General features: G+C 36.8%; 1 protein-coding gene and 1 long non-coding RNA gene across 3 annotated transcripts in view; both read right to left on the bottom strand.

The window, feature by feature from the left end:
- LOC111191435 (suppressor of cytokine signaling 2) overlaps nucleotides 1-16,320 on the bottom strand; it is a 202,678-nt gene that overhangs the window by 180,917 nt on the left and 5,441 nt on the right. The window contains exons 2-3 of one of the 2 annotated variants that reach the window (XR_007423900.1): nucleotides 13,050-13,327; nucleotides 11,425-12,233 (exon numbers count right to left, since the gene is read on the bottom strand). Coding sequence is in view for 1 of the 2 variants with exons in the window: in XM_022666448.2 (XP_022522169.2) it covers nucleotides 11,737-12,233; nucleotides 13,050-13,320 (768 nt within the window). In the remaining variant the exon portion in view is untranslated. Of the gene's footprint in view, nucleotides 1-10,017; nucleotides 12,234-13,049; nucleotides 13,328-16,320 lie in introns of those variants that run through there. The other variant, XM_022666448.2, reaches the window with a different exon arrangement.
- Nucleotides 8,223-16,320, bottom strand: part of LOC125780655 (uncharacterized) — a 227,472-nt gene continuing 219,374 nt past the window's right edge. Inside the window, exon 2 of the long non-coding RNA XR_007423926.1 lies at nucleotides 8,223-10,896. This is a non-coding gene — a long non-coding RNA (uncharacterized LOC125780655). The remainder of the gene's footprint in view (nucleotides 10,897-16,320) is intronic.

Here is a 16,320-nt window from a genome sequence, read left to right as displayed (position 1 = left end):
TCATACCCCCACACAGCCTGCCCTCACACATCATCTACAGATCTGCTCCCAGCGTACAGCCCGCTGATTGGCTAGCACGGTGCGCCTCCAGCGCTATGATTGGCTAATATTGTCTAGCACTGTCTCATCTCTTTTACGCTTAAGTATAGAATTTGTTATTATAACAATACATTAAATAAACTTTTAGAATATATTTTAAACTTTTATATTATATAATAAAACTAAGCTTTCCTATCTATTTAACTAATCTGTCTAATTAACTTATCCAATCTTAAAGTAGCATTAATACAGAAAAATAGAACGTTTTTCTGCTATTGTGATCTGTTTTATAATGATGATCTAACATCTGGGATTTTTTTTTCCTGTGTTTCATGGGTATATGTATACAGAGTAAAAAAAATAGTATTTATTTATTTAAACTCCGTTATTGAAACAAAATAAAAAAAGAGTATCATATGGATTGATATATTTGATATATTGTCTATTTTAGATGTAATGATTTGGAAACGAAAACAAAAATATCTAATCGAATTGTTTCTGATATTAGGGATTTTTTTAAACCTCCTGTTATAAATAAATATATAATATATAATGGCAACACATGCGTAAATTCTCAATGGAGGCCTGAGAAATGATGGATGTGAGTATCTTGTTATTGTTTAATAATGTTTAAAGCTAAAAACACCATAAAATAGATCAAATAAAATATTAATATAAAAAAAATATTAAGACTGTATGTAATACAGCATTTTATTTACTCTTGTAATCTTGTAATAAGAGAGTTTTCTTTGTGTGTGATGTTTTTTTACAGATAGTAGACAGTACAAAATAATATATTATTTCATGATACATTAATAACAAATGTATTGTTTAAATGAGGGAAATTGGAAATTGTCATAATACAACTTCTACTACTACTACTACTACTACTACTAATAATAACAATAATAATAATAATAATAATAATAATCATAATGTATTATAACATCATATTATTTGCTATTAAATTACATATGATTAAATTAAAATGATATATTATTAGATATTTAGTGTTTAAAAACTTAACAAGTTAAAATAAATCTAAATCCATGTTTTTATTTAAAAAAAAGAATAATAATAAAATAATGATAAAAAAATATATATATATTTATATAATGAGTGTTTTTAAACCTTTTGTGCAGAACGAGATGTAAGCACGAGTCAGGCTGTAGTTTGTTTAACGTGCAGTTCACAGACTAGCCGCTTGGTGTCGCTGCAGCACGAGTTTTACCAAGGCCTGAGTTTCTGTTATTGTTATGGCAAAACTTCTTATCCCCCAATCAGACCAGCCATAATATTAAAACCACTGATGATCTGGTCCTTGTGGATCCTAGGGGTCAGGGGTGGATATAAAGCAGGCAGCAGTAAGTGTATTAGTTAAAAGCAGGAAAAATGGACAAACTTAAGAATTCGAGACTCTTTAAAAAGAACTAGGTGTATCTTAATGGGTTTGGGTGGATGTGGGTGGGTTTGCAGAGGCCAGTAGTTATGGCTGATTGTTCTACATCAATTATAAAGACAGTCTCATTCATTTTAAAGTAAGGCACACTGAACACAGACAGAACAGAGTGTGTGTGTGTGTGTGTGTGTGTGTGTGTGTGTGTGTGTGTGTGTGTGTGTGTGTGTGTGTGTGTGTTTGTTGAACTTTTGGACAGAGTTGGTGAGTGTTCTGAGAATAAGGATTCCTGGTGCTTCTCTGTCTGATTAACACTTCAAGGCTGATCCCACACACACACAGACACACACACACACACACACACACACACACACAGGGGAAAAAAAGATACAAGAAAGAAGAACCCATTAAAAGTTCTTGCTAACATAGAACTAAAATCTCCACACACTGACATCTAACAATAAAGAACAGCAAAAAATAAACAAGAAACAATAAACAATACAAACTGTAAAAAACATCAAACATAAACAACAAACAATAAACTCATTCTTTTCTATTTGTCTCTCTCTATCTGCCTCTTTTTTCAGACTTATTCATTCTTTCTTTCTCTGTTTGTCTCTCAGTTGCTCTCTCTCTCTCTCTCTCTCTCTCTCTCTCTCTTTTTCTCTGCCCCTCTCTTTCTTTATCTCTCTCTAGAACTCACAGATTAACTTTTTTATTTTTTATTTAAAATTTATTACACCAACAGCTAAAATGATAATGATAAGCAGTGATTATACTGAATATACGGATTTACACTGTTATATTCATAAATAATATAATAATGTTAGTGTTTGACAATACTCTCTCTCTCTCTCTCTCTCTCTCTAAACCACACCCCCATGACAGCCGGGCGTGTAGGAATCTGCTTTCTAGGAATAAAGGAATGATTCTATCCAGGAAATTAGTAAACACACACACACACACACACACAGATGCTCAGATACACACGTACTCTACACACCAGTACAGAGTAAATGCTGCATTCAGCTGCTTTCAGCTTGACCCATTTTTAACAGACTGTGAAAAAGTCCTAATAGTACAAGATTACTGCCAATAGAATAGGACTGCCTGGAACAAAGTATAATTTTTTCTCTGGACAGTAGAGACAGTTACTCCAACAAAAGGATGATAAACTCCTGTAATACCCTTAATTTCAGAAGACACAGTGAATGAATAAGCAGGTGTCCCATTACTTTTGTCCGTGTAGTGATAATAATAAAATGTAGAATGCCTGTGCGTGTTTCAGCACGACCAGGCTGTTTTGGTTGAACACACTGCAGCGTGACACCCTACACACTCTTACATCCCATCATGTACATGATTATGTAACACACTGACAGGCCAAAAGTCATGGGACAGAGGGGAGATTGGTGGTAAGGCCAGGTAAACTATGGTTGTTCTACTATCCCATTTTCTCCCCAATGAACAGCCCTTCAGTTTCTGAATCAGTTTCTCTGATTTTGCTATTTATAGGTTTATGTTTGAGTAAAATGAACATTGTTGTTTTATTCTATAAACTACAGACAACATTAATAACCCTGGTTTTTAATCACAGTTTTTGTTTCATGCATCTTGGCATCATGTTCTCCTCCACCAGTCTTACACACTGCTTTTGGATAACTTTATGCTGCTTTACTCCTGGTGTAAAAATTCAAGCAGTTCAGTTTGGTGGTTTGATGGCTCGTGATCATCCATCTTCCTCTTGATTATATTCCAGAGATTTTCAATTTGGTAAAATCAAAGAAACTCATCATTTTTAAGAAGCTCTCTTGTCGGTTCTGATACATCATCACACAGACGCAGCCTTGTGCTGATCCACATCACCCTAGGAGTGACGAGGGGAAAGAGCACCATCTACTGTACTGTACCCACCCAGAGAGAGCAAGACCATTTGTGCTCTCTCAGGGCTCTGGCAGCTGATAGCAAGCTGCATGACCGTGATTCGAACCAGTGATCTCCTGATCATAGTGGCAGCACTTTAGCCCTAACATTTCTCCCACAGCTGTATTCTCTGTATTATCTGGTCTAATTTAACCCTCTATGGCATGACGAAAATACCTAAGATACGGTTCTAGGCTACGTTGACTCGTAAGAAATAAGGAAAACTGAACGTCACCTGCAGCCTCTCCTGAGAGAGGGTGCTTCTTATGGCGGGGGTGCTGAATTCAGCAGCATAGTAGTGCCAAAATCTGCAACCCCACCATGAAAAGCACCCTGTCTCAGCAGTGCGTATGCAGTGCGTATGTCTCCTTGATAAAAGTGAAGATAATTGCTTTAACTAACTTTATTAGATACGCACTCCTGAGAGGAGGTGCTTTTCCTTGCTTTTCCTGTGCAGATTTAAGCTCACTTTCAAAATAAAAGTTGATTTTAAATCAATTTCTGCTTTTTTCTGCGGTATAAATTTTTTTTGAGAGCCCTTTTTTTAAAAGGCAGTGTGGGAAGCATTTTAGCGCCCTCTAGTGGTAAGACCCAGTATCTAATTAAACCACACCTGTAATCATTTACATATCTGCTCGAAACCGCACTGCATGCTGGGATTTTGTGGATATAGAGGGTAGGATAAAGCAGTGAAGCCTGAGAGCAGGTGAGAGAGGGTTAATGCGTGAGGAGACTCTCAGTCATTCTTCCTGGAAAGTACCCAACACACACACACACACACACACACACACACACACTCGTACACTCCCTCCCCCTTCCTTTTCTTAGAAAGAGCTTTGAGCTGAATTGAGTGCTGGGGAGCAGAGGGATATAAAAGGCTCCAGTAAAGGAAACGTAAGCACTTCTGCTGAACCCAGAACACTTATCTCCATCTACACACACACACACACACACACACTTCATTTCAGACCATACACTGCTCTATTTAACAGGAATGATTTTCTTTTCATTTGAATTTATATGCATGTACTGTACATATACTATATGTAGAATATATACATATTATGGCTACTATATTATACAGTCTTTACTTATTACTTATTTCTACTTACATCTGCATACTTCAATTATTTTATGGTTTACTGAAAAATACTGAGAGAGATTTCTATTTTTATATATTGTTATATGTTATATTTATCTGTATTTATATTGTTTTATTTTTATTATCTATCTTTAGTTTCTTATTGGCCAGTTTATTACAAACACCTACTTTGTATAGAGCAGACGTGAGTATTTGGATCTGTATTTTTTATATATTAAAGTTAAATTTACCTGACTTTTAAAAAACATTAAATATTTCATGCTGTAATTAATGAATTCATGTCTTTTTTATATATTTAAAATGTATTTTATTTGACATGTTCAGATCCATAAACTCAAATTAACAAACCAGATGTTTCACCTCTGGCCAAAATAGATCAAATAAAATAGAATAGATGTGATTTTTTGGATTTTTAAACTTGTTTTTTTTTTTAAGTGTATGTTTTTCACCAGCAAATTCAATAAAAATAGAACATTTTTAGACATATTAGATCGACTTTAAGACTTTATAAGGCTTTTAAAGGCTTTATAAGGCTTTATAGGATCTGTGGCGGTTCAGATTATAAATAATACAAAATACTGAAAACCCAGTTTAATCCTGACCTCCTTTCTGAAAACGATACTGAATCTGAAAACACAGGAATTTGTGTTTTATTACACTGTTGTAACATAGTCGTTTATGGAGTGATCGGTTATTGAGTGATCAGTTATTGAGTGATCAGTTATTGAGTGATCAGTTATTGTATGATCAGTTATTGAGTGATCAGTTATTGAGTGATCGGTTATTGAGTGATCAGTTATTGAGTGATCAGTTATTGAGTGATCGGTTATGGAGTGATCAGTTATTGAGTGATCAGTTATTGAGTGATCAGTTATTGTATGATCAGTTATTGAGTGATCAGTTATTGAGTGATCGGTTATTGAGTGATCAGTTATTGAGTGATCAGTTATTGAGTGATCAGTTATTGAGTGATCGGTTATGGAGTGATCGGTTATTGAGTGATCAGTTATTGAGTGATCAGTTATGGAGTGATCGGTTATTGAGTGATCGGTTATTGAGTGATCGGTTATGGAGTGATCAGTTATTGTGTGATCAGTTATTGAGTGATCGGTTATTGAGTGATCGGTTATTGAATGATCAGTTATTGAGTGATCGGTTATTGAGTGATCGGTTATTGAGTGATCAGTTATTGAGTGATCAGTTATTGAGTGATTGGTTATTGAGTGATCGTTATGGAGTGATCAGTTATTGTGTGATCAGTTATTGAGTGATCAGTTATTGAGTGATCGGTTATTGAGTGATCAGTTATTGAGTGATCAGTTATTGAGTGATCAGTTATGGAGTGATCAGTTATGGAGTGATCAGTTATTGAGTGATCGGTTATTGAGTGATCAGTTATTGAGTGATCAGTTATTGAGTGATCAGTTATGGAGTGATCAGTTATGGAGTGATCAGTTATTGAGTGATCAGTTATTGAGTGATCAGTTATTGAGTGATCAGTTATTGAGTGATCGGTTATGGAGTGATCAGTTATTGAGTGATCAGTTATTGAGTGATCAGTTATTGAGTGATTGGTTATTGAGTGATCAGTTATTGAGTGATCAGTTATTGAGTGATCAGTTATGGAGTGATCAGTTATTGAGTGATCAGTTATTGAGTGATCAGTTATGGAGTGATCAGTTATTGAGTGATCAGTTATTGAGTGATCAGTTATTGAGTGATCAGTTATTGAGTGATCGGTTATGGAGTGATCAGTTATTGAGTGATCAGTTATTGAGTGATCGGTTATTGAGTGATCGGTTATTGAGTGATCGGTTATTGAGTGATCAGTTATTGAGTGATCAGTTATTGAGTGATCAGTTATGGAGTGATCAGTTATTGTGTGATCAGTTATTGAGTGATCAGTTATGGAGTGATCAGTTATTGAGTGATCGGTTATTGAGTGATCGGTTATTGAGTGATCAGTTATTGAGTGATCGGTAATGGAGTGATCAGTTATTGTGTGATCAGTTATTGAGTGATCGGTTATTGAGTGATCGGTTATTGAGTGATCAGTTATGGAGTGATCAGTTATGGAGTGATCAGTTATTGAGTGATCAGTTATTGAGTGATCGGTTATTGAGTGATCGGTTATTGAGTGATCAGTTATTGAGTGATCAGTTATGGAGTGATCAGTTATTGAGTGATCAGTTATTGAGTGATCAGTTATTGAGTGATCAGTTATTGAGTGATCGGTTATGGAGTGATCAGTTATGGAGTGATCGGTTATTGAGTGATCAGTTATGGAGTGATCGGTTAAGGAGTGATCGGTTATGGAGTGATCAGTTATTGAGTGATCAATTATTGAGTGATCGGTTATTGAGTGATCAGTTATTGTGTGATCAGTTATTGAGTGATCAGTTATTGAGTGATCGGTTATTGAGTGATCAGTTATTGAGTGATCAGTTATTGAGTGATCGGTTATGGAGTGATCAGTTATTGAGTGATCGGTTATTGAGTTATTGATTGAGAATGTAAAGAAGATTTATTTAATGTGGAAACATCATAATCTCATCAATATCAAAACACAGAATTAAAAACACTGAACACTGAACATAGAGCTGTAGCACTCTCAGAACTGATGAGTTACACACACAGAGTATCTAATTATTCAGTATTTTATATGAATCGTTCAGTATCTTATATTAATTATTCAGTATCTAATATGAATTATTCAGTATCTTATATTAATCATTCAGTATCTAATATGAATTATTCAGTATCTTATATTAATCATTCAGTATCTTATATTAATTATTCAGTATCTAATATGAATTATTCAGTATCTTATATTAATTATTCAGTATCTAATATGAATTATTCAGTATCTTATATTAATTATTCAGTATCTAATATGAATTATTCAGTATCTTATATTAATTATTCAGTATCTAATATTAATCATTCAGTATCTTATATTAATTATTCAGTATCTAATATTAATCATTCAGTATCTTATATAAATTATTCAGTATCTTATATTAATTATTCAGTATCTAATATTAATTATTCAGTATCTTATATTAATCATTCAGTATCTTATATTAATTATTCAGTATCTAATATTAATTATTCAGTATCTTATATTAATCATTCAGTATCTTATATTAATTATTCAGTATCTAATATGAATTATTCAGTATCTAATATTAATTATTCAGTATCTTATATTAATCATTCAGTATCTTATATTAATTATTCAGTATCTAATATTAATTATTCAGTATCTAATATTAATTATTCAGTATCTTATATTAATCATTCAGTATCTTATATTAATTATTCAGTATCTAATATGAATTATTCAGTATCTTATATTAATTATTCAGTGTCTAATATTAATTATTCAGTATTGGCGAATTATTCAGTATCTAATATTAATTATTTAGTATCTAATATGAATTATTCAGTTTGTACTATGAAAATCAGTTGCTACAATGGATTATTAAGCACTACTGAATTATTCACTATAATTAGAACTACTGAATTACTTAATACTACTGAAGAATACACTGAATATTAAATACCTACTGAGTATTTATTATAAAACATTTAGTAGGTAATCTGAATTGTTTATTATTACTGATTTTTTTTAGTATCTATTAATCAATAGTATCTATTGTTTAATAACTATTAATTTTTGTTTTATATAGTATTTCTGAATGATACACTACAGAATCTACTGAGAAATGTTAGGTAGGTACTGTTAAATATTTAGCATTATTAAATGCATTATAATGAATCAGTATTTACTGTAAGACTAAAGCGTAATTCTGTGTTTATGAGGAGAAGAGTGGATCCTCAGTGGAGATAAAGGGGTTGTAATGATGAAACACAGACAGTGTGTGATTAATGAACACATCGATTCTGAGAGTGCGTGAACTGAATTTACACCATTCAAGTGTTTACATCATTTCCACATGAGTACAGTATATTATCACATCAACACATCATCACATAACACTCACTGTAAATACATAGCAGCATCCAGAAGGAATTAATCAACAGAAATGAAACTTGGTGGGTAGAGAGGAAAATGAATAGGGTTTTTAAAAAAACGCCTCTGTCACATTGTGTAGTAAATAAATCTGTTTAGACCCCTGAACATTTCAATCATTTTACTCCTGAACATCACTGGATTCTCTGAATTAGGAGATCGTTTAAGAGTCTGATGAGAAAAATGATAGATTTGAGCTAATGCTACAGAGCAGCTGCAGAGATCGGCAGGGGACTCTTTTCAGCGCAACACCATCGAACTCCGGCTGTATTTTTACAGCATGTTTAGATGTTTGGTGCTTCTGGCTCATTGTTTTAGTACATTAAGGCACATTAAGATTTGTCCTAATAGCAGGTTTCTGTGGACAAAAAAACACACATTAAATGTTTTTACATGAAGTATTTTAGACTCTGTGGTTCTGGAGCTGTATCACTCAGCTCTCTTAGTTGATTATTTAGTTGTTAGTTAATTTATTGGGTCAGGTGTGCTGTAATAAACTAATGACCGTAACTAAATATTTAACCCTGTGGGGAAACACTGCTCCTGAACAGCTAAAGCTCACTTTCTCTTATTATCTCCATTTTAAAGCTCTAACACAGTCTACACTGCTCTACATCACCATACTGATAATAATTTTCACCTGTTTAAATGCTTTAATGATCCTCTGTGAAGAAGAAGAATAATAATCCAAAACGATCCGACCGGAGTTCACTGGTGCGCTGCGCTGTAGCATTAGCTTAAATCTAGCATTTTTCTCATTACTACCCTTAAACCAGGGGTGTCCACACTACGACCCGCGAGGTATTTTAGAAATAGAATGAAAGTTGGCCCGCTGTTAAGCAGGTTTTTATAATGTGAGATTCAAAGTTTGAACGCTAGGTGTCAGAAATGGACCAAAGAGTCTAAAAGCGGAGAGAGTGCGCATTTCTAGCGCAGAAAAAGGGTCCAAAGAGTCTAAAAGAGGAGAGAGTGCGCATTTCTAGCACAGAAAAACAGGCCAAAGAGTCTAAAAGCGGAGAGAGTGCGCATTTCTAGCGCAGAAAAACAGGCCAAAGAGTCTAAAAGCGGAGAGAGTGTGCATTTCTAGCGCAGAAAAACAGGCCAAAGAGTCTAAAAGCGGAGAGAGTGCGCATTTCTAGTGCAGAAAAACAGGCCAAAGAGTCTAAAAGCGGAGAGAGTGCGCATTTCTAGTGCAGAAAAACAGGCCAAAGAGTCTAAAAGCGTAGAGAGTGCGCATTTCTAGCGCAGAAAAACGGTCCAAAGAGTCTAAAAGCGGAGAGAGTGCGCATTTCTAGCGCAGAAAAACAGGGCAAAGAGTCTAAAAGCGGAGAGAGTGCGCATTTCTAGTGCAGAAAAACAGGCCAAAGAGTCTAAAAGTTGCCGTAATTAAGGAGTTTTATATTAAGAGACATCATGAAATTAAACATCAGTTTGAAAAATCTTAGTTTACACAACACTGTCAAAGATAAAGATAGTAAGTCAAGTAAAATGGTGTGTAAATGAAAGTAATCAGGAAAAATGTATTATTTAAAGTGGTATATTTCATTACTTGTTTAGGAGGTACACAGAATAAAACGTACAGGGTTCTGAACATATTTATTTACCACAGAATGTGATAGAGGTGAGTTTTTAAAAAGCCTATTTAATTTTTCATTGGCCTGTGATATACTGTAAAACTGTCAGAATCTTGAAAAATACTGTAATATACGTTTTTGGTTATACCGCCCAGCTCTATGCTCACCCACATGCTGCTGACACTAGAATATACTATACCATGTCCAGCTGCTGGAATATGGAGTTATTATGGGATGGATTATCACAGGAGGAACATTAGGAACCTCTACAACCCTCTACATCTACACTGTAGGCAATGCAGAGAAATATAAACCAGCCTTTACTGTATGTGTGGCTCAATAAACATTTAAATCATTTATTTATTACACTCCTGTTGTCTTTTATCTTCCTTCTGTTTGCATATATTTATTTAAGGATGAGTTTATATATTATATATATTTGTCTTCAGTTTTGGCACTAACTGTGTGATGTGTACGTGTGATATACAGTACATTAGTACTCTACAGTACTCTTATTCCAATAAGAGAGATTTATTTACCGTTTTTCCTACATAGTAAATGAATAGTGAAGTGATCTATCAGATTATGAAGGAACAGATAAGGAATCATGTAGTAACTTAAAAGAGTTTAAAACAAACCTAAATGAACTTATTCTGTACAACAGAAAATACTCTCACTCTTCCTTTGCTTTCCTAGGGTGGCCCTGATGAGTGCCAGTTTCACCATGTCAACTTCTTTTTGGAATGACTGACTGTTTTTTTTTAGTTGAGTAGTTCTTGCTTCATTACTCAAATATTCACTATTCACTGTATACCTGTAACTCTACCTCTTCACTACTTTACTTTAACTGATGCTCTCAAACACGTTATTAAGAGACAAGAAATTCAAGTAATTAACTCTTGATGAGTTCAGCACAGCTGTTAACTGAAAGCCTGAATTCCAGGAGACTCTACCTCATAAAACTGACTGAGAAAATCCAGCAGAGATGCTCAAAATTGTTTGTATCTAAGCAAGAGGAGCTACAGTACTTTAAAGAATCTAAAATATAAAACATATTCTGGATTTTAAGGTGTTTCCAAGCGTTTGACTGGTACTATATATATACAGCTCTGGAAAAAATGAAGAGAGCACTTAAAAATAATAAGTTTGTTTTTGATTTTACCAAATTGAAAACCTCTGGAATATAATCAAGAGGAAGATGTATGATCAGAGGCCATCAAACCACCAAACTGAACTGCTTGAATTTTTGCACCAGGAGTAAAGCAGCATAAAGTTATCCAAAAGCAGTGTGTAAGACTGGTGGAGGAGAACATGATGCCAAGATGCATGAAAAAAACTGTGATTAAAAACCAACCAGGGTTATTCCACCAAATATTGATTTCTGAACTCTTTAAACTTTATGAATATGAACTTGTTTTCTTTGCATTATTTGAGTTCTGAAAGCTCTGCAACTTTTTTTTTATTTCAGCCATTAAAACAACAATGTTCATTTTACTTAAACATAAACCTATAAATAGCAGAATCAGAGAAACTGATTCAGAAACTGAAGTGCTCTCTTCATTTTTTCCAGAGCTGTATTTATATAAAGTATATATATATACTATATTATTCATGTGGAAATGATATAAAGATGTGAATCTGTTCATCATGGTGGTTTAAGTCGGGTCTATAGTAGGAAGGGGTACTCCAGCAGGTAGTGTTTGAGTCTCTGGGGCAGGGGTAAGTCCTGGTGATTGCGTGAGTGCTGGTTTATGATCACTCTGCACAGGTGCTGTAGACTGCGGGCTGATTTCTGCAGTGGTCTGGTCAGTTTTAGCTGCAGAGTCGTGTCCGAGGCGGGCGGGACCGCGGCGTCCTGTAGGTGCGGGTCGGTCTCCGGCTCCCTGAGGGCGGCTTGCCGCCGGTAAGCCAGAGCGTAGTGCTGCACCAGGTCCACCGCACCTTTAAACTGCCGCAGGTGAGGCCGAGCCATCACCACCGAGTCGAAGCCGAACTGTCCCCCGGTGTACTCGATCCGCAGGTGGGTGGGTCCTACAGAGGTCCTGACGGACAGGGTGAGGAGGTAGCCCGGGTTGGAGCTGTCCCGCAGCAGAAAAGCCCCGTCCAGAGCTTCGCTCAGGAGCTGCTTAGCTTCGGCAGCCGTTATTGATCCCCAGTACCAGCCTGGGATATGTGGAAATAAAGAAAATTTGATTTTTATTAAGATTTATTTTTTTATTATGATGATTTTTTATTCCAGAAGCTTTTCTGCACAGTACATTTGCCAGTGTAAAAAAGAGTAACACTCATTGTCCTATTTTAGCACCATTCAGCCTGATTTAGGGTGTGTCAGTGTGTCTTTGCTATCGCAACGACAGGAAAAGTACACCTTGCACAGCTAATTCTTTTGATTAATCATAGGTGTGGTTATTTTGGACATAACATAAAATAAACCAATCAGAGTGTCACTTGCTTATCATTCAGGTGCGCTTTGACGGCTCTTGGTGAATTGCTATTTTAATGGTGCAGCTACCTGGTCCAACAAACACCTCTCAGCAAAGGAAACTGAGCTGATTGTTCACGCTTGTTCATTCTGTTTATTGTTGATGTAAAAGTTGGGTTTGTGCACTGCTGCGTGTTCAGCAATGAACGTCTGACTGTTGGAGTCTGTCTAGGTTGTTTTAATTCAGTCAGTGGAGCTCCTGTGTTTTCTGTTACCAAGATAAACAAGCAAAACTCCAGAAATGTACCTGAACACACCTCATTTCATAACCAGAACACCACGCCCATCAGTGTAGATATATTCAGAAGATCTGCTTTTAAACTTTACTGTGTGATTAGAGTTGGAACAATGTACTAGTTTCAGAAAACGAAGAGATATCTATTTAAAATGAATAATCTAGTAATTCTATACCTTATATGGTGTTTATTCCCAGTTACATGGTTTTGTTCAGAATTACACAAGAGTAGTATATAATATAATAAAGGTAAAGTACTTACCAGACTCGTGGAGGTGAGTCATGGCGTTCTGCAATCTCTTGGCATCCTCGGTTGAGTCCACTCTATTGGGCTCCAGTGCGCCACACTGCGGGCAGACGGCGGTGTGCGGTTTCTCTGGTTGGATATTGGGAAAGATCTCCTGGCCGTTCAGCGCCGGGGGCCCTGGGGGTTCAGGCAGCGGCCGGCCCGGAGCATCCGGCCCCAAACCGCCCCTCTGGTCCAAACTCGCTTCAGTCCCTGCTGGTCTGGAGATGCACTGTGTGTGCCCCATCCAAAATCTGCAGGAGGAAGATCAGCCTGAGTTAACCACTGTACACACTGACCACCGGGTCCCGCAGCTCGTCCAATCACCTCAGAGCTTTCTGCTGAAAACAGCATTTATTACAGGAGGATTAGAGCCAGCGTCCCAAAACACACAGTAATAGAACAGTTATTAATAGTTCATACAGCTTCCTGTGCTTCCAGGAACAGGAGTGATGTAATAGCGCTAATGCAGTAATAAAGCACATTTAAAATAAACACATTTACTACAGTACAATTTATTACTAATTTTTATTTCACTTTCACACAACTTTCTGACTTACACTCATCATCAAACACAATGATTCACCTAGAAGACAGAAAGAAGATAGAAGAGACCAGGAACAATAAACTATTATCAATTGAAATTGATTTGGGTGATATCTATTAAGTTGTGTGCACCTAGGTGTGAATAGATGGGTGTGGGTGGATCTGGATGAGTTTGGGTGGATCTGGGTGGGGTTGAAAGTATCTAGTTGGACCTAGGGTTTGGGTGGATCTGGGTGGAACGCAGTTGGGTATGGATGGATCTGGGTGGGTTTGGGTGGATCTGGGTAGGTATGGGTGGATCTGGGTGGTACCTAGGTGGATTTGGAAGTATCTGGGTGGGACCTAAATGGGTTTGGTTGGATCTTGGTCATATGTAGTTGGGTATGGTAGGATCTGGGTGGTACCTAGGTGGGTTTGGGGGATCTGGGTGGGTTTGGGTGGATCTGGATGGATTTTAAAGTATCTGGATGGATCTGGGTGGGTTTGGCAGGATCTAGATGGTACCTAGCTGGGGTTGAGAGGATCTGGGTGGTACCTAGGTGGGTTTGGGTGGGTATGGGTGGGTTTGGGTGGGTATGGGTGGGTCTGGGTGGTACCTAGGTGGGTTTGGAAGTATCTGGATGGAGCCTACGTAGGTTTGAGTGGATCTGGGTGGATTTTAAAGTATCTGGATGGATCTGGGTGGGTTTGGCAGGATCTGGATGGTACCTAGCTGGGGTTGAGAGGATCTGGGTGGGACCTAGGTGGGTATGGGTGGATCTGAGTAGCTAGATGGGTATGAGTGGATCTGGGTGGTACCTAAGTGGCTTTGGGTGGAACTGGGTGAGACCTAGGTGGAACTCAGTAGGTATTGGTTCAGTTGTTTAGTTTGCATGTGGTTTGATTGGGGTCTGGGTGGTTTGGGTAGGGTCTGGGGTGCTTGGTGGGTAAGAATGGGCTTTGGATGGTCCTAGGTGGTTTGAGTAGCTTAGGGTGGGTTGAGGTTTGTTGGGTTGGGGTTGGTTTGGGAAAGCGTTTGGGTTTTTGTACTGCATTACCCAAAGCACCATTTGTAGCACCTTTTATTTGTTTTACGTGAGTGTATCATCACTAATTAGTGGCGCTGGGTGTTTAAAACAAGGGGAAAGCTGTTGTAGGAACTGCTGTACAAACGGAATTGATTTGATGATCTGGAAACCTTCCAAACACATTTCACAGCTTGTCCTCTCATTAATGAGTCGAGGGGTGTAATTGGAACTCCCTGTGCTGGAACACTGCTGCACTTTTCCTTTAATATAACTGAGATCATCAAATGGGGGTTTGTTAATGGCAACTATTATAAATGTACAATATGTCCTGTGTGTGTGTTTGTGTGGTTATTTAAAAGTTATTTATTGTGCATTACTGTTACTAATGGTCTAAGCCATGCCTTTGTAATGTGTGCAGCATGTGGTGTAGCATTGTCTTGTTGAAACATGCCTAGATGTCCCAAGAACATGTGGTTTTAAAACATATGCAGCATATGTTGCACTAAAGTATACACTAAAATGTAGTATCTGTATTGTAGAGAAGTGGGCGGGGCTTCTGGACATGGTGAACATAAGGCTTGTGTTGTGTACAGTAAAGTTGTATATGGTATTATTGAATATAGTAACTCTGTACTGTTTGTTTGACTTTACCAAATTAAAAAAAATATCATCAAGAGGAAGATGGATGATCACAAGCCATCAAACCAAAAGCTCAAATGCTTGAATTTTTACACCAGGAGTAAAGCAGCATAAAGTTATCCAAAAGCAGTGTGTAAGACTGGTGGAGGGGAACATGATGCCAAGATGCATGAAAAAAAAACTGTGATTAAAAATCAGGGTAATTCTACCAAATATTGATTTCTGAACTCTTAAATCTTTTTATGAATATGAACTTGTTTTCTTTGCATTATTTGAGGCTTGAAAGCTCTGCATCTTTTCATCTTTTTTTTTTGTATTTCTTTTTGTATTTCTCATTTTCTGCAAAAAACGCTCTAGGTTTATATAATCTGTGGTTTATACAAACAAACTATGTTCATTTTACTCAAACATAAACCTATAAATAGCAAAATCAGAGAAACTGATTCAGAAACTGTTGAAGTGGTCTCTTAATCTCTTTTTTTCCAGAGCTGTATATTTTATATATAAAGAGCAGAGTGGAGTAATTGGAACTCCATGTACTGGAACAGTGTTTCACTTTATTTCATGTTTAATAAAGCTCAGATCATTTAATTTGGGTTTATTACCGCAGACGCCAATAAAAAGCACAATGGCGCATGTGTGTATCAGTGTGTGTGTGTGTATCAGTGTGAGTGTATGTGTGTGTGTGTATATATATAAAGTCAACTGTAACAAAACAATGTGTCTTTATGAGCAGCAGCGATCTGCTGGCTGATAAAGTGTCCAAACACTTGTGATCAGTCTTCCGATAATCCCGGGACGGCCCTCCTCCAGCAGGGGGTTAAACAGTAATTACACAGCCTTCTAGGAATCCCGCCGCAGATACCAGGAAGCAGAAAAACAAAGGTGCAGCAGAAAAACAGCCGCGGAAGGCGAGGACACGGTGGCAGACTATAGCTCTGGCTCCGGTCGGGCCTAATCTCAGAGCTTTAACACAGACCAGCCGCTCTGCACTTCGGGTTTGTGGGTCAGAGCTGGCAGAACTGTTTATTTACCTGCTTATAAAGCTCTTATAA

Source organism: Astyanax mexicanus, chromosome 13 (genome assembly GCF_023375975.1).
Source record: "Astyanax mexicanus isolate ESR-SI-001 chromosome 13, AstMex3_surface, whole genome shotgun sequence".
Lineage (NCBI taxonomy): Eukaryota > Metazoa > Chordata > Actinopteri > Characiformes > Acestrorhamphidae > Astyanax > Astyanax mexicanus.
Note: the sequence above shows the minus strand (reverse complement) of the source record. Positions and strands in the feature narration are given on the sequence as shown.